General features: G+C 38.3%; 1 protein-coding gene across 1 annotated transcript in view; it reads right to left on the reverse strand.

Annotated features, from left to right (window-relative positions):
• Nucleotides 1-482: 482 nt before the first annotated feature.
• Nucleotides 483-24,218, reverse strand: part of atl1 (atlastin GTPase 1) — a 62,331-nt gene continuing 38,595 nt past the window's right edge. Inside the window, exons 7-13 of the mRNA XM_060829187.1 lie at nt 22,787-22,879; nt 20,896-21,034; nt 20,380-20,507; nt 14,996-15,052; nt 10,574-10,645; nt 8,042-8,473; nt 483-2,789 (exon numbers count right to left, since the gene is read on the reverse strand). Of these exons, the coding sequence (XP_060685170.1) occupies nt 2,682-2,789; nt 8,042-8,473; nt 10,574-10,645; nt 14,996-15,052; nt 20,380-20,507; nt 20,896-21,034; nt 22,787-22,879 (1,029 nt within the window). The 3' untranslated portion in view covers nt 483-2,681. The remainder of the gene's footprint in view (nt 2,790-8,041; nt 8,474-10,573; nt 10,646-14,995; nt 15,053-20,379; nt 20,508-20,895; nt 21,035-22,786; nt 22,880-24,218) is intronic.

Here is a 24,218-nt window from a genome sequence, read left to right on the forward strand (position 1 = left end):
GTATTAATATACTGGACCCTATTATCTGCAGACAGAAAGAGCACATGCACAGACTGCAACTACTTCAATTTTTTTTAAAATAGGCAAAGTCAATTTTGCATTCATTCCATATGATAATGTTTTGTCCGATCTGAATCTACCTGCCTGTTTTAAATTTAAGCAAAACTTGACAGTTAACTGTTAGTTATCATCAAACTGGTACATTGTCTATGTCAATCTTAGGTCATTCAGAATCCGGTTGTCATTAATCAGCATTCTCCTCTCATATAACATACAATATTGTCCTCAGGGTTCCTTTAATAGTGTCCCTACCTCAAGCCAGGAGATCTGGATTCAAATCCTGTGTCATGGTATCTCTAAACAGCTGAAAAATGTGTTGCTGGAAAAGCGCAGCAGGTCAGGCAGCATCCAAGAAGCAGGAGAATCGACGTTTCGTGCATAAGCCCTTCTTCGGGCTTATGCCTGAAACATCGATTCTCCTGCTCCTTGGATGTTGCCTGACCTGCTGAACTTTTCCAGCAACACATTTTTCAGCTCTGATCTCCAGCATCTGCAGTCCTCACTTTCTCCTAGTTTATCTCTAAAAGGTTGATTAGAAAAAAAAATCTACAATGGTGTTGCCCTTCTCATTGATATTCTTAAAAATATCTTCAGTGCAAGGTGAAAAGCTTCAGCAAATAGTTTTTTCCAGCAATAAACAGAATATGACAAGAAATCATGTACAAAAATGATAGTTGGAAACGTAATAAGGGAAGGAAACTTAGAACTGTTAAAAAAACAAACAAATTATTTCAAGTGTTAGATTTAGATAATATCCCTCAGGTTAATCGATCTCATGCTTCCAAAATAACTACCCTAATATTAACTTGTATTATTGACACCTGATCAATCGATGTCTTGGTTTACCATCTCATAAAAGGTATAAGTAGAGTGGGAAAGAAACTCTTAATTCTGGACAGTTGATTTCATACTAAAAATAATTTCTCTACTACCAAAAGAAGGGAGTATTGCTGAAAAATAACATTTTGTTGCAAGCTTTCATCTTGAATTAATCAGGGCAATTTACAAGCGATACAAATATAAACGCAAAACAACAGTGATACTGTGTGAGACGAGTCTTGATTGACAAGTAGACTCTGGCAGTGGCATTGCCATGGATGCGCCAGTTAGACGATGATTGACAGTTAACTGCTAAACATTGTTTAAATTTTAAACCACACAGATTGACTATGATTGCATTGCTAAGAGAAATGAACCGGAGATCATCTGTCGCTTGTTTTGACGAATTGAAAAGAATGGAATGTTTACACATGATCTCTCTGTGAAAAATAGAGATATTTTTAAATACGTATTAAAATATGTACCTTCCTCTATGTGCAAATGTGGCACACTGCAAACCTTACTGACAATGCTAAATTGATTGTCGGTGTAACTCTTGGCACAGTGTTATTTAGCAAATGTTTCCAATTAGAGGATCACATCCAATGTTGGACACAGCTGAGGTTTGATAAATCTGCAGTTTTTTTTATTATTTGTATTTGGGTAAGGGGTTTTATGAGCTTTATCTGATGAAATATTTAACTTTTATATTTCAGCTTCCCTTAGTGATTGGCTCATAAAAGTTTACAAAGATATTTGGTAGCACTCAAAAGACCAGAAAGTAATAGCTTTACCTGGAAACTGTTGTTCAATTTTGATTTCCTGTATATCTGGAAAAGTATACTTGTATTACCACAAGTTAAAATTGCTTTTGGTGAAGCGAAGGGTGAAATTTAAATGAATTTCAGAAACCTCTTTTTCATGGACTATTTTGTCGCATTTCACAAATTTCTTTACTTTTTGACCTCGAGCAGATTATTTGAATTATTTTCCATGATGTGAAACTACCTGCTCTCTGGAGATTCAGGGTTACATTTGTGCATATAAACCATTATTTACAGAATGAAAACAGAACAAGAACAGAATTCAGCAATTAATTAATTTAGATATTGTATCTCATGTTTTTGTGCTCTTTTACTAAAAGTAATAATAACATATTAATCTGGTCTTGCTGGCTACTATTTTGGTCTTAAACTGAAGTAAATGTTGCATTAAAGGTGACTTAAATATTTTATCAGGACACAATGATTTATTAAGATGAACTGACTTAAAGTAATAAAACAAATTTATTTTTCATAGGTGGAAACATTTTGCTGTAGCTATGAGCAAAGTTTTTTTAACATATACTATATTGCAATCTTAAGACAGTAAAGAAATTGAGTCCCAAAACAGGTTTTAGCATTCAATAAATAGTAAATGTTTTAAATGTGCAGTGCTTACATTGAAAATTAAAGTTCTTATGGAAGACAAATGTTCAGTTGAAAGAAAAAAAACAGGTGCCAGAAGTTCATTAAAGTGATTAAAATAATCATTAATTGTACATTCTTGATGGAAGAACATTTGACTCATTTCAACAGTTAACAAAATCATGCAAACTAGCACATTTTCACAATACAATTTGCAACATAACTATAAGTGAAAACCAGCACAGTTTCTGTGTTGGTATGTGATTTCATTCAGTTACAAGTTATCATATCATTGGCTTTCCATTTATATAGCACTTCTTGGATTAGTGGCATGGGAATGCACAATAATAGTGAAAGATTTCCCTTGTGAATGTGCAGCAGAGGAATCCAGTCAATTCAATTTTTCTTCTTGGTATCTGCATTGCTTTCTGGTTGTGCTGCAGGGAAGGTGTGGTGATAAATGTGTCTGTGGCTTGTAGCTGCGTCATATAGCCTGAAAAGAGCCTATTTGGAACAAAAACAACTTACATTATGCTCACAAAAACCAGCAGAACAAAAATACAGGTAGTTCAATCAAAATTGCTTGCAGGACCAGTAAATTGCTGCTTATAAACTCACTACTAAACTGAACTTAAAATCATGATTCAATCTCATTTTGATTTAAGCATGTAGTCAATAGTTGTCATAGTTGGTCAATCTGAGTTTTACAATTGACAAAATGATTATGCCATTTTCACTTGCTTGAGAATGGTATTATAAATTACAAATAATAAAACGTTTACTCAAAGCAGAATAAATCAGATTTGCCAGATTTCCCTAAATAAGTTAATTTTTGTAGAGAGGCGGGGTATATAATTTTATATTTTGCTGCAATAAACAAATTAACTTTGACAATTGATTTTGATGAAGAGATGTGCATTTCTGCAATTTGAGACAATGAATGTCTGAAATCTTCTTGCAAGAGAGTATAGATAAATGAGGCACCTTATTGCTGCAAGATTGTAGATTTTGTAGTTTGTTTTTTTTTTAATTCATTGGGAATGGGTATTGCTGACTAGGCCAGCGTTTAATGCCCATCCCTTTTAGAGTCAGCTACATTGCTGTGGATCTGGAGTCATATAGAGGCTAGACCAGGTAAGGACAGCAGTTTCCTTCCCAAAAAGGCATTGGTGAACCATTAATGTTTCCCCCAAGAACTGAATAGTTTCATGGTCATTGTTAGTTCCAGATTTGCAATTGATTTCAAAAGTCACCATCTGCCATCCAGGATTTGAACTTGGGTCCCCAGAATATTATAAATGCCTCTGGTTTAACAGTCTAGTGATAACACCACTAGGCCATCACCTTGCCTAATACAATAGCATGCTATATGGAGCTTTAGAGTTGTGATTCTCTATAGCATGCGTTTCTTGTTCTTCCCTGTGTGGCTAGAGAGGCACAGGATAGATGCTTCTGTTAATAAATATGGAGGTGAGAATAAAATAAAGGGTTATGTTTTAAAAGGTTTTAAAAACACAAGTTTTAACAGTGGTTCTGTTGAATATTATATACTAATTAACAAGGTATTTGGATAGAATAACCTTCAAAAAATTAGTTTCCTACTTAGTGTTACCACTCAGAAAAAAAATCCAAATAAGATATGTGTAATTTTACACTGGTATCAGCTAATATATTAATTATGACAAAGTTCATTGGTTTCTCTTTTGAAGAATCAGTAGAGATATTGTAAAATGATGCTGGCTTGATAATAATGCTTATCCTGAAAGCACAGCTTCAGCACCCACTACTGGCCAACAGTGGTCTACACAGTCATGGCAGGAAATACCAGTTTCACCCCAGCTGAAATGCAGCATGTGTTTAGGTACATGATTACCATTATTGATAGTCAAAACATTTCACTAAATATTCAATATTGAATAGATTTAATAAAACTGAACAGTTAAACCCAAAATGCAGTGAATCTGTACAAATGTAAAATATTAGAAACAATACATTAAGATTGCAAAACAAAGGTATCCTATTTAAATTCTTCCTCCAGGTGGTGGAATCTCACTTAGAATTTTGGTTAAGTCATTGTGATTATTTATGCTCAAGTGTTTACGAGAAGGCAGGTCCTTAGCAATTATTTGCCAACATCAGCAAAGTGCTGTGATTTCCTATCAAGGGTAGGATGCAGCTTCCTCAGTGTAATGGGGATCAAACCTCGAGCTGTTGTTATAAACCTCTGAATTCTGAAATAAAACTGATATTTAATGTACCTTGTACTGTGAGGGGAATGAACATTATGAGATGAACAACTAGTGTCTCCAAGAAGATGTTCAATAATTTAACTAGTTTGCTAGTTTATTTCCTCATTTTTTTTCTAATTAGTTTCAAAAATGCATTCTGAAGGTCTAATTTTGCTTTTATCAATTTGAAATTCCCCAGCATTATCTATGAATTATAACATTATATAATCCTACGGAACACGTTTCAAAATGCGCCATGAGTAACTGTTGTCCACTATGTCCTTGGATATTCAAATTAAGACAAATGCTGCATTACGATTTCTCAAAGGTGAACTTTGCTGGGTTTGCCAACCTGTCTCTCTAAACTGATTCAATAAACAGGACTGTTTTAAACCTGCAATCTAAAATCATAACCATCACAAAATTACTTCACTATCACTGGATCAAAATCCTGGAACTCCCTTCCTAATAGCATTGTGTGCGTACCTACCCATAATGGACTGCAGCTCACCACCACCTTCTCAATTAGGGATGGGCAATAACATCCATATCCTATGAATTACTTTTAAAAATCCCCACTTTTAAATTAGTCTGTTCAGGAACAACTTCCCTGATGTAGTCCTGTACAACATGTAGTCATTTAATTAGCCACTGCACGACAGTGAGTATTAGTGTGGCTAACTAAAACATCTCTGGTACAGTGTAAAGGAAGAACACTTAATTGACTGACTGCAAATTTGATGATTTTCTGCTTTTGAGTATAATGATTTCTCTCTCTGTAAATAATAAGCATACATTGTTTGAATTCAGGATTATCAAACCTCACTGTTTAGGTTTTGGAATGCACTGTCTGATAATGTATTGAATATCAATCCAATAGTAACCTTCAAAATGAAGACAGACAAGTATTTGAAAAAACGTGAAAGAAAATGCAAGGTATGGAAAGAGTGGGGTGTGACACTAACTGGAAAGATCTTTGATAGAGCTGGTGCAGATTTGATGAGGCAAATGAAAATCTTCAGTGTTGCTTTGGTTTTAAAGACAGATGGGTGTAAAAATAGTCAATATGTTTGTATGCATTTTTGATAATGTAATAACGTGTCCAAATTTGAATCCATGATTTCCAAATTTTTGCCGCCATTGAGTGAGAGATGGGCCAAGAAGATGGGAAAAATGGTGAATTAAAGACTGAATCATCACAGCCAGACTCATAGCTCAGGGGCAGTTTTGGATTTAGAAGGTTCTGTCATATTGTTATATCGAACTTATGATATTTCAAAAATGGGAAAGAAATATACTTAAGGGAAAATCTTGAAAAATACAAGTGTCATTTACTTAGTTTAATGTCTAAATGTATAACCATTTGAAATGCAATGATAGTTGATAGAATGAATCATACATTACTTAGTGTATTGAGACATATAAAATTATGAAGATCATATATAGGGTAGGCAAGAAAAACCTTTCCCCTTGATATAGGGATCAAAGATTAGGAGTATAGATTTATGGTAAGGGGCAGGAGGTTTAGAAGAGATGTGAGAAAAGACTTATTCAGCCAGAGGGTGGTGAGAATCTAGAACTTACTGCTTGTAAGGGTGGTAAAGGCAGAAATCCTGATAACATTTAAGAAGTATTTATATTTGCACTTGTGTTGTCAAGGTAGATAAGGCTATGGGCCAAATTCTGGAACATAGAATAGTGTGGTGGTTGGTTTTGACTGGTGCAAACCTGATAGGCCAAAGAGCCTTTTCTGTGTTATAGGCTTCTGTGATTCTAATGACCAATTTGAATGTATTCTGCAAATTTGTTTACTCAAGTGAATGTGCAGTTGAAGGGATTGGCATATGAAGCTTTTTGCTCCTCCTGACCCACAAGTATGGCATTAAATATTACAGAAAATTTAGAAGAAATTTGATTTTATGAAAATGTATCAAACTTTAAACTTCCTTAAGTAAAAATGTTTATCTGGTAGTAAGCCCCATGAAAATGATTTCAATAAAGAGAACCTAAAAATGCAGGCAAAAGATTGACACACAATGAAATTGGTTTGATTTCATGGTGTGGCCTATTGCAAGATAGTACATAAATAAAGACTTACCTCATTAGTACTTCCCTATGGAATTGCAGAAAGGAGAGAGAAAGTATTGAAAGGAGAAAGCTAATCCAAATACCATTTTTGTAAAACAACAAGCAAAAGTATAACATTCTTAATTTATTACACACCATTTACTTCAACTATTTTTAAGGTGAGGGTTTAAATGAACAAATGAGATTTTGTAATATATTTTTCGATATTTACTTATTGTATTCTGCCTTTATAAGATGCCCACTGTTCCAATCTTTGTCTACGTAGCCTTTTTTGTTATCTCTTTTGTCAATTCTACATGGTTACTCTTCCGCTGAATGTACCCTCACTTATTTCCTCTGCATTTTATCGGCATTTCAGGCCTAAATTTGAGTTTTAGTTAAATATTACATCCTTGTTTATCTTGTATTCCTTTACTATTTTCACTCTGGTGGTGCCTCGGTCCTTCATATTGCATCTCTAACTAGAAAATAAATTCATGCCCACTTCCTCCCTTCTTTCTATGTTCTCACCTTCAGACAAGGAAATTACACAGTCTGGGCTTTACATTTGGCCATTTCTTCTATTCACATCAGGATATTATCCTGTTTGCATCAGATGCAATTGTTGAGCAAGAAATGGGTTAAGTCAGCTTTACCTTCTCCTAAGTCTGAATGATCTTCCATCTAGTGGCCAAAATGACTTAATAAAAATTTCCAAAAGAGGGCAGACTGGTTCTGGTTTGAAATTTACTCCATTCACATGGGTAGGAATCCAACACCACAACCAATAACATAAATGCACTGTTTTAACAGTATGGTTAATCAATTAAAATAAGAAAATGTTGGAAAAATATTATTATTTGTTGTATATGGATAAGTATTATATCAACAGACAAGCTCAAGGTTTAGCTTTCAAAATATATTTCAATTAGTTGTCTTATTATTGTTAAATACAACTAATAAATATATTGTTGACCTTAAATATTTTTTGCTGTATCAGTCCCTTTTGATACCCTCTTACAAATAGTTAAGAATTTTGAAAAGTTAGTCTCATTTTGATGAGATTACATCAGGAAAGACTCTCAGTACATTCTGACAATGTGTCCAGGCAGATAAGAGACAGGCAGCTGACCCACTCTGTGCATTCAATTATGTGCATGAGTTTGGCAGCCACAGTGATTTAACTGTGAATGTGATTGCCACATCAAAAGGACTAATATGGTGCTGTTTAGAAATAATTTTTACTAAACTATACTGTAACCAGTTGCATGCATCAATATTCAAACCTCAAAACCAAGATTGCAAACTTATTAAAAATTACCATTTAAAACTAAAAAAAAGTTACAGATTAAATAAAAACCATACCATTATTTCAAAGCTGTTGGAATGTAATTCAAGTCACGTAAACCACAAAAGACTATTATCTCAGAAATGTAGAAAAAGAATCAGCAACACACTTACCTGCTCCCATAAGGCTCCTGCTACTTGGTCTATGACAGCTCCAAGTTCTCGGTATTCTCCAGAATACCTAATGTATGCCCATGTGCACAGGGTGATCAGTGCCAGCCCCATTATCATGTTGCACAGACTGGCTATAATGTCCACTCCAATAAATCCTGTCACTCCAGCTATTACATACATAATAAATATCACCACAAATAGAGTGGCTGGTGTACGGGCAGCATGGAAGATGTTTTTACTATCATTGTGTTTTATATAGTTTATGTACAACTCGTCAATTTCATTCTCTAGTTGTTGCAAATAACGGCGACTGAACTCCTCTCCTCCCATCTTCTTAACTCCACGGAATAATTTAACAGCTTCATCTCGGAGCCCCAAGTGTTTACTCTGGAGGTCACTTGGTGCAAGGAATGGTTTGTCTCCTCCACAGATCTACAGGACAAATTTGGTAAGATAAGAATAAAAATGTGCCCCTGAATAAATAATAATAACCAGTGCTGTAATACATTTGCAAGCATTTCAATAACATTGTCATCAGACATCTTGCAGTAGGCCTGCACTTTGCCCCAGGGCTTGACAGGAAGAGTGCACACAGTGTTTTTACTGCTGTGGGGCTCAGGATAGTTGACATTTTCATTTACCCGGTGTGAGGCACTTGCATTGCAGGCTTGTATCCTGGTGAGGCCTAGCACAGTAGAAGGCAAATTTGCAGACCGGGGAGACTGAGAATGGGACCTTCTGGCTGTTAGTGGTTATTTATCAAGAAAGTCTACTTTTATATCATTAACTGGCAGATAGGTAAGGCTCTGTTAAAGGGCCTGCACCTCCCAACTTTCCTGGGAATTCCAGGGCAACATATGAAAGGCTGGAGATTGGGCTGTAAATTCTTCAGAGTTGTTTTAATCAGAAATTAAAGATTAATCTTCTGAACATCATTGGGGCAAGAAAGCTAGGAAAAAAAATTGAGGGAGGATTAAATATAGAGGGGGCATCTAATAAGGATCAGCAAATGGCATCAGCATGGGTGCACAGAGGGGTTGTTGGGGAAATTTTCTAAGCGTATTGGGAACTTGGCTCCAAACTACTGACCTCTAGGTTTAAGAAGGGAGGACAATATAAACACAGCTGACCAAATGTTAGAAAGCAAATTTGCAGCATCTGATTTTGGGTACACTGGGTGCAACCAGATGTGTCAATCAATGGAGAAACCTAGCAACTGAAACAAGGCAGACAGCTTTGGGGGAAGCTAAGTGTCTTGACAAAAGTACTTGTGATTCAAGAGTAGGACAGTTGGGCCCACAGCTTTTACTATATATAAAGCATTTGATCGTTCTTCACATTGTGAGGATTGAATTGAACTGGAAGAAGAGTGTTTTCTGTGAAAGTGGGACTTCAGAAGAAGGCAGAGATGGTCCACTGACTCATCCCTGCTGGCTGAAACAATTACAATTTTTTCTTACACACACGCAATTGGATTCCTTCAATATTCAGATGCTTTGATAATGACCTTCGCTTCATCAAAAGGCCAGAAATGGGATGTTCACTGCTGATTGTATTGTCTTCAATTCCAATTTTAACTCTTCAAATAGTGAAGCTATCTGTGCTCAAATGTGATTTCCAGGCTTGGCTGATTATTATCAAAACGCTTGGACACAAGTGGCAGGTAACACCATCTCCGGAAAAAAAAGAGAGAACCTAACCTACAGTCTTTGATATTTAATGCCATGACCCGAGCTGTATCCCCATGATCAACATTCTGAGGAGGTTCACAATTCACTACAGAAATGATTGGACCAGTGATGCACATTCTGTGGCTACAACATCTTATGTATGGGGGCTTGTGTCAAAATTGGGAGAGTAGCCCTTTAGACTAGTCAGGCAACAGCCTAACAAAGCCATACTCACAGAATGATTTGCATAGAAAATGCTCCAGACACCACCATCTTTGGGCTATGTTCTGTCCCACTGGTAGAACAGATCCACCAAAGGTGATGATAGAGTTGGTACAGAGCCATCCCTGGAGTCCTCAATGTTGACTCCATGAGGTCTCATGGCATCAGGTGGAATATATGCACGGAAACCTCCCTGATTATCACCTACTCCCCTAGCCCCCAGTAAATTGTTTGTTGTTACTATGTCAATGTAATCCTTAAATTCTGCTGTCAAATTCAATTTTAGCTATTTAAATAATTGATTTGTATTGAGTAGGGCACCAATTGTGGTCTAAATCAAGAGGATGAAATGAATTTGACTCAAAGAAAAAGCAGATTATTAATTTGAAATTTAGTTTATCTTGCGCATTATACAAGGAAATCGAATATACAGTAATTTGATCATAATGAGAATCTGGGCAACTGGCCATTCGATCAGTGTGGCTAGATTCAAATAGTGTACTTTCAAACAGTATTCAAGTAATTCTTCCCCAAACACTTAGAATATCATAACTGTGCACACATTAAATGACTACATTTTTTACCTTTGAAGAACAGCAATACAAGTTTCTTGCATATTAAAATGATATGGCTTCCTTACCTCCTCCATTTTTTTACCGTACAGATCTTTGGCTGCTGCTACAGCTGCTAAATTGTTTGCTTCTGCTGTGGCCTAAGTTATGTGAAGGGACAAAAGATTGATTGGATCAAATTTGGTATTAATTTTTGTCACTCTGCATTAAACAAACGGTAGTTATCAGAAGTAAAAACAAGACATTTGAAATCAAAGTGTAATAAGTCTATTAAATTCCCTTAAGATAATTTCCTAAAATTCCAAGTAACAGATTTTACTTGTATTAATATCTTGGGGTTTTATATATCAGTAATCATCAGTTACACCTCAGAACAATCAATAATACAAACCTGACCACAGGATATTTCTGTACATTACCTTCCCCTAGGTAATTATATAGGTGCCTGCCTGGTTTCAGCCTCTGATTGTTTTTGTATAAATTACACCATGAAGGCTTGATGGACTGGCAGATTGATGCAACTTGTTTCCTCAACATTTCCCCACCAAAACAAAAGCAGGTTTTCTATATCTATCCTATTAAATTCCTCTAACATTTTTCACACTTTAATTAGATCACATTTCTCTTCTACACACAATGGTATACACGTGAGCTTTATGAAACTTATCCTCAATTTCAGTCATTCAGCCCTGATATCATGATCCCTCCACATACCCATTCATTATTAAACTTCACTTAAATTCATTATTCATAATTGAGAACATTTGCACAGCTGTCACTTAAGCATATTCCTCACTACAGCAGGATGATATTTTCCACATCATGAGGTGCATCATACTGGCTATGGTACTAGACTGGTAACTCAAAGGATATTAGTTCGTACTCCATGATTGAGAAACAGTGAAACTGAATGCCTTAGTAATTTCTTGCAGCGGATATAATAATTGTAAAACTTCTGTGGATATTTTAAATACCCCATGCCATCTTACTGTGGTGGAGAGGCTTGAGTGTTCCATTGATCTCCACTCTAGGAAGGGCCACCCATGATGGTGAGATTGGAGAGCAAGAACTAGAAAAAGCACAATCTAAAACAAGTCCTCAATGATATTTCTGGCAGCAGATATCTGTGTAATTTCAATAGCTGAAACAGCAGATGAAGGTTGCAGCTTAGGGAGATCACCAGCCATTGAGATTTCTTTGCCACTGGAACTACATTTACCTTCTGTCAAGGATTAATGTCTGATGTGTAATAGAATTCCCATATTAGACGATGTCCCATACAAGGCATCTACCTAGAGAAATCCAAACTTCCTACGTGTGCACAATACAAGCCCTGCAGCGATCAGTGAGAGGTGACAAGGACAGGATTGAGAGATCTAGAAATCCCGAGCTTCAGACATAGGCAGTGGAGTTTGACAGTCATTTCCCTCTTGGAATAGAAATAGGAGGGCATTTTGCACCTTCCTTCATAACTCAGCAAGCTTCTTCCAGATTCACTCCGTTTGCTCCACCTGGAGAAGGAGCCCTAAAAATAGTCGGTTTCACCTCCACCTTGGATAGAAAATCTCATCTAGTGAGCTCACCTAGCTGTGGTCTGAAAGTCAGAGCGAAACTCAATCTCAGAATCTGGAATGTATGAATTCTCATGGAAAAGGGGCACAATATTCGTTTGAATGGAGAACTTCCCTTGTTGCCCACGAACTCAGCCACTTCAATTTTGATATTGCTGCCCTACAGGAGACACAAAGAGCAGGCGAAGATCAACAGGGGGAAGATGGTGGTGGTGGTTACACCTTTTTCTGGAGAGGAAGCCCCAAGGATCAATCCAGGAATGACTGAATTGAGATTCATTGTCAAAAAACTGACTTTGCTCATTTAACATCAGGATGCAGATGACAATATTACGACTAGTCTCTCAGAAGAGAACCTTCAAGCCTCACTTAACATCCTCGAGGAAGCACACCAAAGAACTGGACTTAACCTCAAGAAGACTTTTACCAACCTATTCCAGAGCAAATTCCAGTCCATTCCTCCATTAAGGTCAACAGAATAATCCTTCTAAACGTGAAGCATTCCCTTATCTGGGGAATCACCTCACATCTAAGTTTGACATTGATGCTAATATCCAACATCACATCCAATCCGTGAACACCATCTTCAGACACCTAAGGATGACAGTCTTCAAACACTGTGATATCCACCCTGATACCAAGATCCTTGTGTGGAAGGAAGTCATCCTTCTGATTCTTTTATGTTCAATTAGATTAGATTAGATTACTTACAGTGTGGAAACAGGCCCTTCGGCCCAGCAAGTCCACACCGACCCACCGAAGCGCAACCCACCCATACCCCTACATTTACCCCTTCACCTAACACTACGGGTAATTTAGCATGGCCAATTCACCTGACCCGCACATCTTTGGACTGTGGGGGAAACCGGAGCACCCGGAGGAAACCCACACAGACACGGGGAGAATGTGCAAACTCCACACAGTCAGTCCGCCTGAGGCAGGAATTGAACCCAGTTCTCTGGCGCTATGAGGCAGCAGTGCTAACCACTGTGCCACCGTGCTGCCCATAGTTCTAAAACTTGAATAATTTGTAGACACTACCTCAACACTCTGGGGAAACACCATCAAGGCTGTTTGAGATAGATTCCCTGTATTAGACGGGAAGACAAAGCACACGAACATCAGCATCTTTGAAGAAGGCAACAGCAAAATCAAGGCCATGATCATCCGAAAGCAAGTCTGCTGGGCCTGCCGTGTGCTCTTAGGCTGCCTGAGTTCTGAGTGCCAAAGCAAATCTTCTTTGATCAACTCAAGGAAATCACTTGACCAAGAAGAGGGGCAAGGAAGTGATTCTAAGACTCTGTGAAGGCTTACCTCAAGAATGCACCATTCTGAACCATCATTCAGAAGAAACAGATTTGGAGGAACCTTCTGTTTGAGCCTCCTACAATTCTTTGAGAACACCAGCTGGCAAGAGCAAGTACAGAATAGAAACTAGAGAAAGGAATTCCAATGATCTCAAGGTCAAAGATCACTTTACCTCCCAGAAACACCAGCCAAATGCATGGTTGGAGATGCAACCCCAGAATCAGGCACATCAGCCACACAAGGATCACTGAATAGTGACATGGAATTTCCTGGAGAATCATATTTGTTAGTGATGATAATGATTATAAATATCCTGCTGGTGAAGTAACGTTTTTGAGGAAGGTCTCTAACACCCCTCCCTGGTCTGATCTATATATAAATATATTTCTGGATTGCATGATTAATTGTTATTGTCCTTTGCCAGTATTACCAGTATCCTTTATAAATCTCTCCTGTGAGGTTGCCTTTTATGCTAATGTGCAAAGTACTTTGCTATCTAGGAATTATTATACTAAAATTGCTCAAATAATTTGTAATTGGTTTCTCCTGACACATGTATGAGACAATTTGTTTCAATCCATTTTAGTTGCTCCCAGTTCTGTGTAACCAGGCAACGCTTCCATAATGATTTGATGAGAACCAAATATTGGACTGGAAGCCAGTGTAGTCCAAGAGAAATAATGCAAACATTTTTTTAACCAGCACCTGTGGGACCAAGAGTGTGTTGGTTGATCAAATATTCCAGATAATCAAAAGGTCCACATAATCAATGTAAAAAGACATTAAGTAATAGAAACTTAGTGCAGGGTGTATATACATTGCTGTTATACTATATTTATAGCATAAATCACTTCAATTGTAATACAACTTTGCCTTAAATCAAACTTAATCACGCAAGTCTTCTCACTTGCCCCTTGGCTGACTACCTGGATATTGCGGTAGATTAGGATATTTAAGGTGAAATTGTTGATAATTCATGTGGCCATTTGATTGAACAAGTGTATTTATACTGAATGACTGAAAGGTACTAATAATTGAACAGAGTAAACTTCACAGTATTTGAGGTACATCATGTTTGCTGGCTTATCAAAGTGCCGATTCATAAGGTGCTGGTTAAAACGGTTTGTTGTAAACGTACTGAAATTCAGTGTTTGCCCTATTCACCTCCATTTATAATGGAGCATATGGTGGAGGCTTCTCATCTAATTTCCTTGTCCTTCTCTTCCCTCTACCCTAACCTTACCTTCTAAACAAGAAATTCTTGACTTAAGTTAAAAACTTCTCTAAAGCATGACAGGTGACATGAGGAACTTAGCGGAGATAGAACTGAACTTGCATCTGCTAGTTCTTTGGCATCGTGTGCTCTTTTATAATCTGTTACATCTTCAAAAATTAAAAAGCATGTTCCAGCAAGGAATTCATTATTTAAGAATATTAGTGCATTTTAATTTAGTTTGACTTTACAGACAATTGCCACACAGTATTACAATGTGAAATAGACTAAATATTGTACAACCTCTTACACAATTGTGAAGGTTATAGATAAAGTAATGAGCAAGCAAATAGCTGCCGAGCAGTAAAGTAAAATTAGTAGTAATGGAGCTACCGTACCTGTAACATGGACTTGGGATGAGGTAGTTCCTCCCCTTGATAGATCTTTATGTATGCCTGAGGTACAAGTTAAACAGGAAATAGTCTGGTTCACTGGTAACTAACAGCAAATCATAACAACTATGTCATATTTTCAACAATAATGAATGAATTAATTAAATTTTATCTGCTGGGTTAAAGGTAAAGACAACATTAGATTGAGATGACGACTTTGTAAGTTTCTCATCAATAACCTTGTCATGCACATACAAAGAATGAACCACATTTGATTTGCATCGTGCACTAAGATGGCAGATCCAAGCATTGGTGGTAGCTGAAGTGTTACCAATGGGTTCCGAAACAAAACTGACCATAGAGTCATAGAGATGTACAGCATGGAAACAGACACTTTTGTCCAACTCGTCCATGCCTACCAGGTATCCCAACCCAATCTAGTCCCACCTGCCAGCACCCGGCCCATATCCCTCCAAACCCTTCCTATTCATATACCCATCGAAATGCCTTTTAAATGTTGTAATTGTTCCAGCCTCCACCACTTCCTCTGGCAGCTCATTCCATATACGTACTAGCCTCTGTGTGAAAAGGTTGCCCCTTGGGTCTCTTTAACACTTTTCCCCTCTCACCCTAAACCTATGCCCTCGAGTTCTGGACTCCTCGATCCCAGGGAAAAGACATTACCTATTTATCCTATCCATGCCCCTCATAATTTTGTAAACCTCTATAAGGTCACCCCTCAGCCTCTGACGCTCCAGGGAAAACAGCCCCAACCTGTTCAGCCTCTCCCTATAGCTCAAATCCTCCAACCCTGGCAACATCCTCGTAAATATTTTCTGAATCCTTACAAGTTTCACAACATCTTCCCAGTAGGAAGGAGACCAGAATTGCACGCAATATTGCAACAGTGGCCTAACCAATATCCTGTACAGCTGCAACATGACCTCCCAACTCCTGTTCTCAATACTCTGACCAATAAAGGAAAGCATACTAAACGCCTTCTTCACTATCCATCTACCTGTGACTCCACTTTCAAGGAGCTATGAACCTACATACCTAGGTCTCTTTGTTCAGCAACACTCCCCAACTTCTCTGCTCATTGGCCCATCTGGTCCAGATTCTGTTGTAATCTGTGGTAACACTCTTCGCTGTCCACTACACCTCCAATTTTGGTGTCATCTGCAAACTTACTAACTATACCTCTTATGCTCACATCCAAATCATTTATATAAATGACAAAAAGTAGAGGACTCAGCACCGATCCTTGTGGCACTCCACTGGTCACAGGACTCCAGTCTGAACAACAACCCTATACCACCCTCTGTCTTCTACCTTTGAGCCAGTTCTGTATCCAAATGGCTAGTCCTCCCTGTATTCCGTGATATGTAACCTTGCTAGCCAGTCTCCTGTGAGGAACCTTGTCAAACACCTTACTGAAGTCCAAATAGATCACATCTACTATTCTGCCCTCATCAATCCTCTTTGTTACTTCAAAGAACTCAATCAAGTTTGTGAGGCATGATTTCCCATGAACAAAGCCATGTTGACTATCCCTAATCAGTCCTTGCCTTTCCAAATACACGTACATCCTGTCCCACAGGATTCTCTCCAACAACCTGTCCACCACCGATGTCAGGGTCGCTGGTCTATAGTTCCCTGGTCTATAGTTCCCTGGCTTGTCTTTACCATCTTTCTTAAACAGTGGCACCACGTTAGCCAACTCCAGTCTTCCAGCACCTCAAATGTGACTATCGAGGATACAAATCTATCAGCAAGAGGCCCAGCAATCACTTCTTTAGCTTCCCACAGAGTTCTAGGGTACACTGTGGGCAGCACAGTGGTTAGCACTGCTGCTTCACAGCGCCAAAGACACGGGTTCAATTCCCGCCTCAGGCGACTGACTGTGTGGAATTTGCACGTTCTCCCTGTGTCTGCAAGGGTTTCCTCCGGGTGCTCCGGTTTCCTCCCACAGTCCAAAGATGTGCGGGTTAGGTTAACTGGCCAAGCTAAATTGCCCGTAGTGTTAGGTAAGGGGTAAATGTAGGGGTATGGGTGGGTTGCGCTTCGGCGGGTCGGTGTGGACTTGTTGGGCCGAAGGGCCTGTTTCCACACTGTAAGTAATCTATTCTAATCTAATCTAATCTAAAACTGATCAGGTCCAGGGGATTTATCCACTTTTATGCATTTCAAGGCATCCAGTATTTCTTCCTCTGTCATATGGACATTTTGCAAGATGTCACCATCTAGTTCCCTACAGTCTATATCTTCCATATCCTTTTCCACAGAAAATACTGATGCAAATTACTCATTTAGTATCTCCCCCATTTTCTGCGGCTCCACACAAAGGCTGCCTTGCTGATCTTTGAGGGGCCCTATTCCCACCCTAGTTAGCCTTTTGTCCTTAATGTATTTGTAAAAACTCTTTGGATTCTCCTAAATTCTATTTGTCAAAGCTATCTCATGTCCCCTTTTTGCCCTCCAGATTTCCCTCTTAAGTATACTCCTACTTTCTTTATACTTTAAGGATTTACTCGATCTATCCTGTCTATACCTGACATATGTTTCCTTCTTTTTCTTAACCAAACCTTCAATTTCTTTAGTCATCCAATATTCCCTATATCTAACAGCCTTTCCTTTTACCCTGACAGGAATATACTTTCTCTGGACTCTTGTTATCTCACTTCTGAAGGCTTCCCATTTTCCAGCCATCGCTTTACCTGCAAACATCTGCCCCCAATCAGCTTTCAAAAGTTCTTGCCTAATACCAACAAAATTGGCCTTTCTCCAAATTAAAACTTCAACTTTTAGATCTGGTCTATCCTTTTCCATCACTATTTTAAATCTAATAAAATTATGGTCACTGGCCCCAAAGTGCTCACCCACTGACACCTCAGTCACCTGCCTTATTTGCACCTTCTCCAGTAGGTACATCCACATTCTGAATCAGAAAATTGTCTTGTACACACTTAACAAATTCCTCTCCATCTAAACCCTCAACACTATGGCAGTCCCAGTCTATGTTTGGAAATTTAAAATCTCTTACCATAACCACCCTGTTTTTCTTTCAGATAGCTGAGATCTCCTTACAAGTTTGTTTCTCAATTTCCCTCTGGCTATTAGGGGGTCTATAATACAATCCCAATAAGGTGATCATCCCTTTCTTATTTTTCAGTTCCACCCAAATAACTTCCCTAGATGTATTTCCGGGAATATCCTCCCTCAGCACAGCTGTAATGCTATCCCTTATCAAAAAGGCCACACACCCCTCCTCTCGTCTCCCTTTCTGTCTTTCCTGTAAATTTGTATCCTGGAACATTAAGCTGCCAGTCCTGCCCATCCCTGAGCCTTGTTTCTGTAATTGCTATGATATCCCAGTCTCATGTTCCTAACCATGCCCTGAGTTCATCTGCCTTCCTTGTTAGGGCCCTTGCATTGAAATAAATGCAGTTTAATTTATTAGTCCTACCTTGTCCCTGCCTGCCCCAACTGTTTGACTTGTTTCTGTTCTCAACTGTACCAGTCTCAGATTGATCTCTTTCCTCAGTATCTCCCTGGGTCCCACCCCCCACCTTACTAGTTTAAATCCTCCCGAGCAGCTCTGGCAAATCTCCCTGCCAGTATATTCATCCCCTTCCAATTTAGGTGCAATCCGTCCTTCTTGTACAGGTCACTTCTACCCCAAAAGAGATTCCAATGATCCAAAAATGTGAATCCTTCCCCCATACACCAACTCCTCAGCCATGCATTCATCTGCTCTATTCTCAGATTCCTGCCCTCACTAGCTCATAGCACTGGGAGTAATCCAGATTTTACTTCTCTCGAGCACCTTTTTAAATTTCTATCTTCCTTCAGAATCTCAGCCTTTTCCCTTCCTATGTCATTGGTTCCAATGTGGACAACGACCTCTTGCTGGCCCCTCTCCCCTTTTAGAACATTCTGCATCCTCTCGGAGACATCCTTGATCCTGGCACCAGGAAAGCAATACATCATTCTACTTCTTTACTGCTGGCCACAGAAAAGTCTGTCTGTACCTTGAACTAAAGAATCCCCTAACACAATTGATCTCTTGGAACCCAACGTACCCCTCATTGCATTAGAGCCAGCCTCGATACCAGAAACTTGGTTGTTCGTGCTTCGTTCCCAAGAATCCATCACCCTCTACATTTTAAAAAATAGCATACCTGTTTGAAATGGGTACATCCACAAAAGACTCCTGCACTAGCTGCCTACCTCTCTTACCTTTCCTGGAGTTAACCCATCTATGTGATTATATCTGAGACTTTCCCTCCTTCCTATAACTGCCATCCATCACATACTGTTGCTGTTGCAAATTCCTCATCACTTCTAACTGTCTCTCCAATCAATCCATTCAATCTGAAAAGATTCACAGCCAACAGCACTTATGGCAGATATAATCCGCAGTAATCCTTAATCTCTCTTTAAAATCCCACATCTGACAAAAAGTACATATCACTCTATTAAAAGCCATTTGTGCTCCCTCACAATCTACAGACCCAGAAAATAACACAGTCTTATCCCTCTACAAACACTGTCCCCTGTTAAATTAATAATTATTGCTTATATTTTAAGTTTAATCAAGAGACATATCTCCAAAAACATATAATCAAGACAGAACTTACTCTACTCACTATTGCAAATTCTCTGTAGGCCACATTTAAAACAACGATTAACTTAAAAGATTCTTATCTTAAGCAATAATCAGAGGCCTCTGCCAGATGGACGTTTGAATGTTGGTTAGATTTGAGCATGTAATGCTCAGTCATGACAACTTAGTGCAATGTCTAGCACCAATCAATAAAAATTGGAGACCCACAGTGAATAATGGTTGTTTAGACAAGTATTGGAAAGTGTCCAATACCTATGACTATGGACCAGTAAGGAATAAGTAGAAAGATGAAAACTAGCAAAATAGATAGTTAACTGTTATCCTGGGAGATGACAACTGAATTCAATATTCAAATCGTTTCATTTATTATTGTTACAGAAACCTACTCACTGATCAAACTATTTGTCAGCAAGATCCTTTACTAATTAAAATTTATTATAATTATTGGTCAGAGTTTTATTTATTTGCCACAGAAGTGCTCTAATGCACACCTCAATAACTTTTTCTGAAGATCAGAGCTCTACAGCCTCTTTACTGATCAGTTCTCAACCTGTCAATTCTAATTTTTCAAATTTTTTTTAGGTTCAGCCATTCCCTAATGTTCGTGCACAGCATGCAAATGACAACTGTATGCATAACAAAAAGTGTGTTCTCTGGGGTGGACGTTGTCTACAAAGGAAAGAAAAAAATTCACTAAACTTATGAAAATGGACTATATTAATAACATACCAAGTTATGACAAAATCGTCACTTATAACATTACCTTAAAATACTCCACAAGCCCTCGACCGGTTATTTTATTCCCATTGATTTCTTTCAGCTCAAGGTTCTCAGGACACAGTAGCCAAGAAACCAGCACCTTCAGATGTTTTATAAACTCCTCATCTATTTCTAAGCAAAAATACACATACATTCTTTGAGTTTGTTCGAAATCATGTATCTTTATGCAATAACAAATTACTTTTCCACAAATAAATAAATGAATTATTAGAACCCTGTAGTTTTAGATAAGACCATAAGACCATAAGTCATAGGAGCGGAAGTAAGGCCATTCGGCCTATTGATGGGCATTTCAACTCCATTTACCAGCATTCTCCCCATAGCCCTTAATTCCTTGTGACATCAAGAATTTATCAATCTCTGCCTTGAAGACATTTAGCGTCCTGGCCTCCACTGCGCTCTGCGGCAATGAATTCCACAGGCCCACCACTAAATACATCAGTGAAGACATTTTTGAAATGGATCTGAAGTAAATGAGCAATGAGTAATGAATGAATACCTTTTAGCCGTCCATCAAAATTGGGATTGGTAGCCACTTTCAAACCAGGGTGTGGCATCAGGAAGCAGGCAATATTTGTAAAACAAGAATAAATATGTTTCCGGACATTCTGTAGTTCTTCATGCTGATTTTCTGAAATCTGGAATAAAGTTTGTATGGGGAAAAGAAATCAAACATGAAAGGTAAGTAAAACTTGCTCAGTTATCTGGAATTAGCTCAAGCAAGTTTTAGGTCCTTGCTTTTAATTCACTGAACAGTAAAATGAAAGAAACAGTTTCTGTTAGTGTTTGAAATGTGGATCCCTTTAAGGGTAAACCAGAACAATTCCAGAGGTGATTGAGAGCAGGACGCCCAGGTTCAAGTCTCATGTGCTCCAAAGGTGTGTAGTAACAGCTCTGAACAGGTTGATTTACAGAATAAGAGCTGAATTTGAAGGGTTCATCTGTGACAATGGAGTGTCCATTCCTCAGGGCCAGGAGGCTTGGGTTCAATTCCTACCTGCTCCAAAGGTAGGCCATAACATCTCTTAGTTGAAAAAGCTGCCACCAACTCAAGTTTGACATATTGCCCTCTCTCTCTTCCCATCTCCCCTATATTTGTTATTATTTCACTGCCACTCGTGGTCAGTGCTTATTATTTCTTTAGTGAGTAACACAGGTGATTTGGTGGAGGTTTAATTTAAAATAAAAAAGGAGCTGGGTTCTGGAGGTGCTCTTGTTGTAAGGTGCTATCTCCCCCTCCATCACTTTGATCTAATCCCGCCCTCGTCCTTCATTTTTGTTTTAGTTGCACTGCCCCAGGTGATTGCTAATTGTTATTTTTTAGTTGTTTAATTAAGTGATTTGGTGATAGATCATCAAAAAAAAACAGTTCTTCCTTATGATGGAGTTGTCTTCTGGAGTGGAAAAGGTGAAAACTGATATTAGTGCAAAGCTGAACTATAGACTAACAACAAAATCCTTGTAAACCTTTTGAAGTGTTTACTGCCTAATCCAGAATTGAAAATGTGTTGCTGGAAAAGTGCAGCAGGTCAGGCAGCATCCAAGGAACAGGAGATTCGACGTTTCGGGCATAAGCCTAATACAGAATACAGACATCAGTTTGTTTAATAGTTTCAACAGAGAGGAAAAATACAAACAAATCCATACCCACGTGGATACAAGACAGGAAATAGCAGATCCACTGCTTCATTTGAGTCTGTTTTTTCTCTTACTTCCTTTGTTCTGTTTCTTTTGAATTCTATGCCTTTGCATTGTCTTTTGGTCGTGACGTTAAGTTGCCTATTCTCCGGTGGTGAGTGACCTGCTGGGTGTTATTACTAGTTTCTGTTTTGGTTTCCAATCTTCCAGTATCTGATAGACTGCTTGAAGTAAATGATTCTCACTTCAAGGTTGTAAATTTGACTAGACTTTGATTTATCACATTGCATCGGTTGGCTCCGTTAGGCTGCAAGTTAATCAACTAAAATATCATCCACTACACTGTCCTTACATCTCTCATCATGGAATTTACCATAAAATACATATAGCAGTCAGGAATCCTGTGAGAAAGGGCATTTGGCATTGTTGGTATATCTACAGCACATGGACTAGTTTAAGAAAGCAACTCACCACCACTTTCGCAAGGGATACAAGAGATAGACAATAAATGATGGCTAGCAACAATATCCAATGAGAGAATGAAAAAAAATCTGCCTGGTCCATTAGCATCCTTTAGAAATAGAAAAGATACTACCCTCACTTGATCTGGCAATGAAATTGAGTTTAAGGACAGAAGCAACATTTGACATTGTAATTTTAATTCATCTGTTTTTACTCAGTGGAAACACTACTCCAATTACTATCAGGTTATTTTTAATTGTCTAAATTATAGTTCATTAGACGCCACAAACCTTAAGGCGTTTCTCTAGGAATTTGAAGCCTCCGTCAAGACCGTAGTTGAATTCATATGGAAAACTCCAATCACGGACTAGAAATATAAGTGACTGCATATTAAAAAGAAAATAATCTTTAGTTCAAGAATTGTTTTTCAGGGTTATTGTGTTACAATCTATTTCATTTTAATTTTAAAGCATTTTCAGAAGTTCAAAAGACAGTTATAGTATAAGTTCAATTTTCAACTTGATTTAATTTATTATTCAACAAATAAATAGACACCAAACTAGTGTTTACACATCAACATACAGGAAGTCCCCAGGTTACAAACGAGTTCCGTTTTTAAGTCAGTTTGTAAGTCAAATTTGTATGTAAGTTGGAGCAGTTACATATGATTCACATCTAGCATTAATTGGTCAAATGTTTGTCTTAGTATAGACATAAAAAACATTAAAAGAAATATTTCTTAGACTGCTTAGATAGAAAAGAAAACATAATAATTAAAGGTTAACACTCACTCACATTCCAAACAATGTCGAGTATACCAGAAGGGGCCTTAATTAATAATGAAGATAACTATATTAATTGGATAATTGGCCTGGTGTTGGAGAGGATGAGCCCGGTGCTGGACAGTTAGGGATAGATACTGCTACTGGAGAGTCAGGGTCTGCTTCTGCTGCTGGAGAGTGGGGGTTTACTTCTGAAGTCAATTTCTTAAAGTAAACATCAAGGGTGGATTGAGCAGAGCTTTTCTTTTTCTCGTTATAAATGGCCTTGGAGCAGCTCAGGTCATCGGTAACTATCTTGTAAACTTTGGTGAACCTCTCTGCATTAGGATCTTGCTCCTCTAACTTTTCCATCCCTATTTCAATGAGACAAAAGGCTTCAGCTAACTTCTTCGTCAAAAACGTCTTGGGTTCTGGGGTTTCTAGGATCTGGCCTTCTTTCTCAAATACTATCACCTGCTGCTCCAGCTCCATAAGGTCCTTATTGGTCAGTTCTTCAGCATGGGATTCAAGCAAGTCTAAGACATCATCTTCATTGATGTCTAACTGCAGTTGATTATTACCAATATCAACCACAGCTTGCCTGGCTTCGGTGATGTCCTCAGCTATAAACGCTTTAAAACCATCGGCGAACTGGGGACACAATTTGTTTCAGACTCCTTTCGTATTGGTTTTCTTCACTTCCTCCCCAGAGTCTGCAAAGATTTTGATGCCATTGTTAGTGTTGTAATTCCTCCAGAACTCCTTTAAAGTCATTGCATCATCTTGGGTAGCCCTGACTACTTGTGAGAAGGTCCGGTGTAAATAATAAGCCTTAGGGGAGGCTATGATTCCCTGATCCATTGGCTGTAGTAGTGATGTGGCGTTGGGTGGTAAAAAGATGTCCTTTACATTTGGGTGAAAGTCATCTAAAATGCTTGGATGTCTGGGGGCGTTGTCAGGC

This window comes from Hemiscyllium ocellatum, chromosome 8, assembly GCF_020745735.1.
Source record: "Hemiscyllium ocellatum isolate sHemOce1 chromosome 8, sHemOce1.pat.X.cur, whole genome shotgun sequence".
NCBI lineage: Eukaryota > Metazoa > Chordata > Chondrichthyes > Orectolobiformes > Hemiscylliidae > Hemiscyllium > Hemiscyllium ocellatum.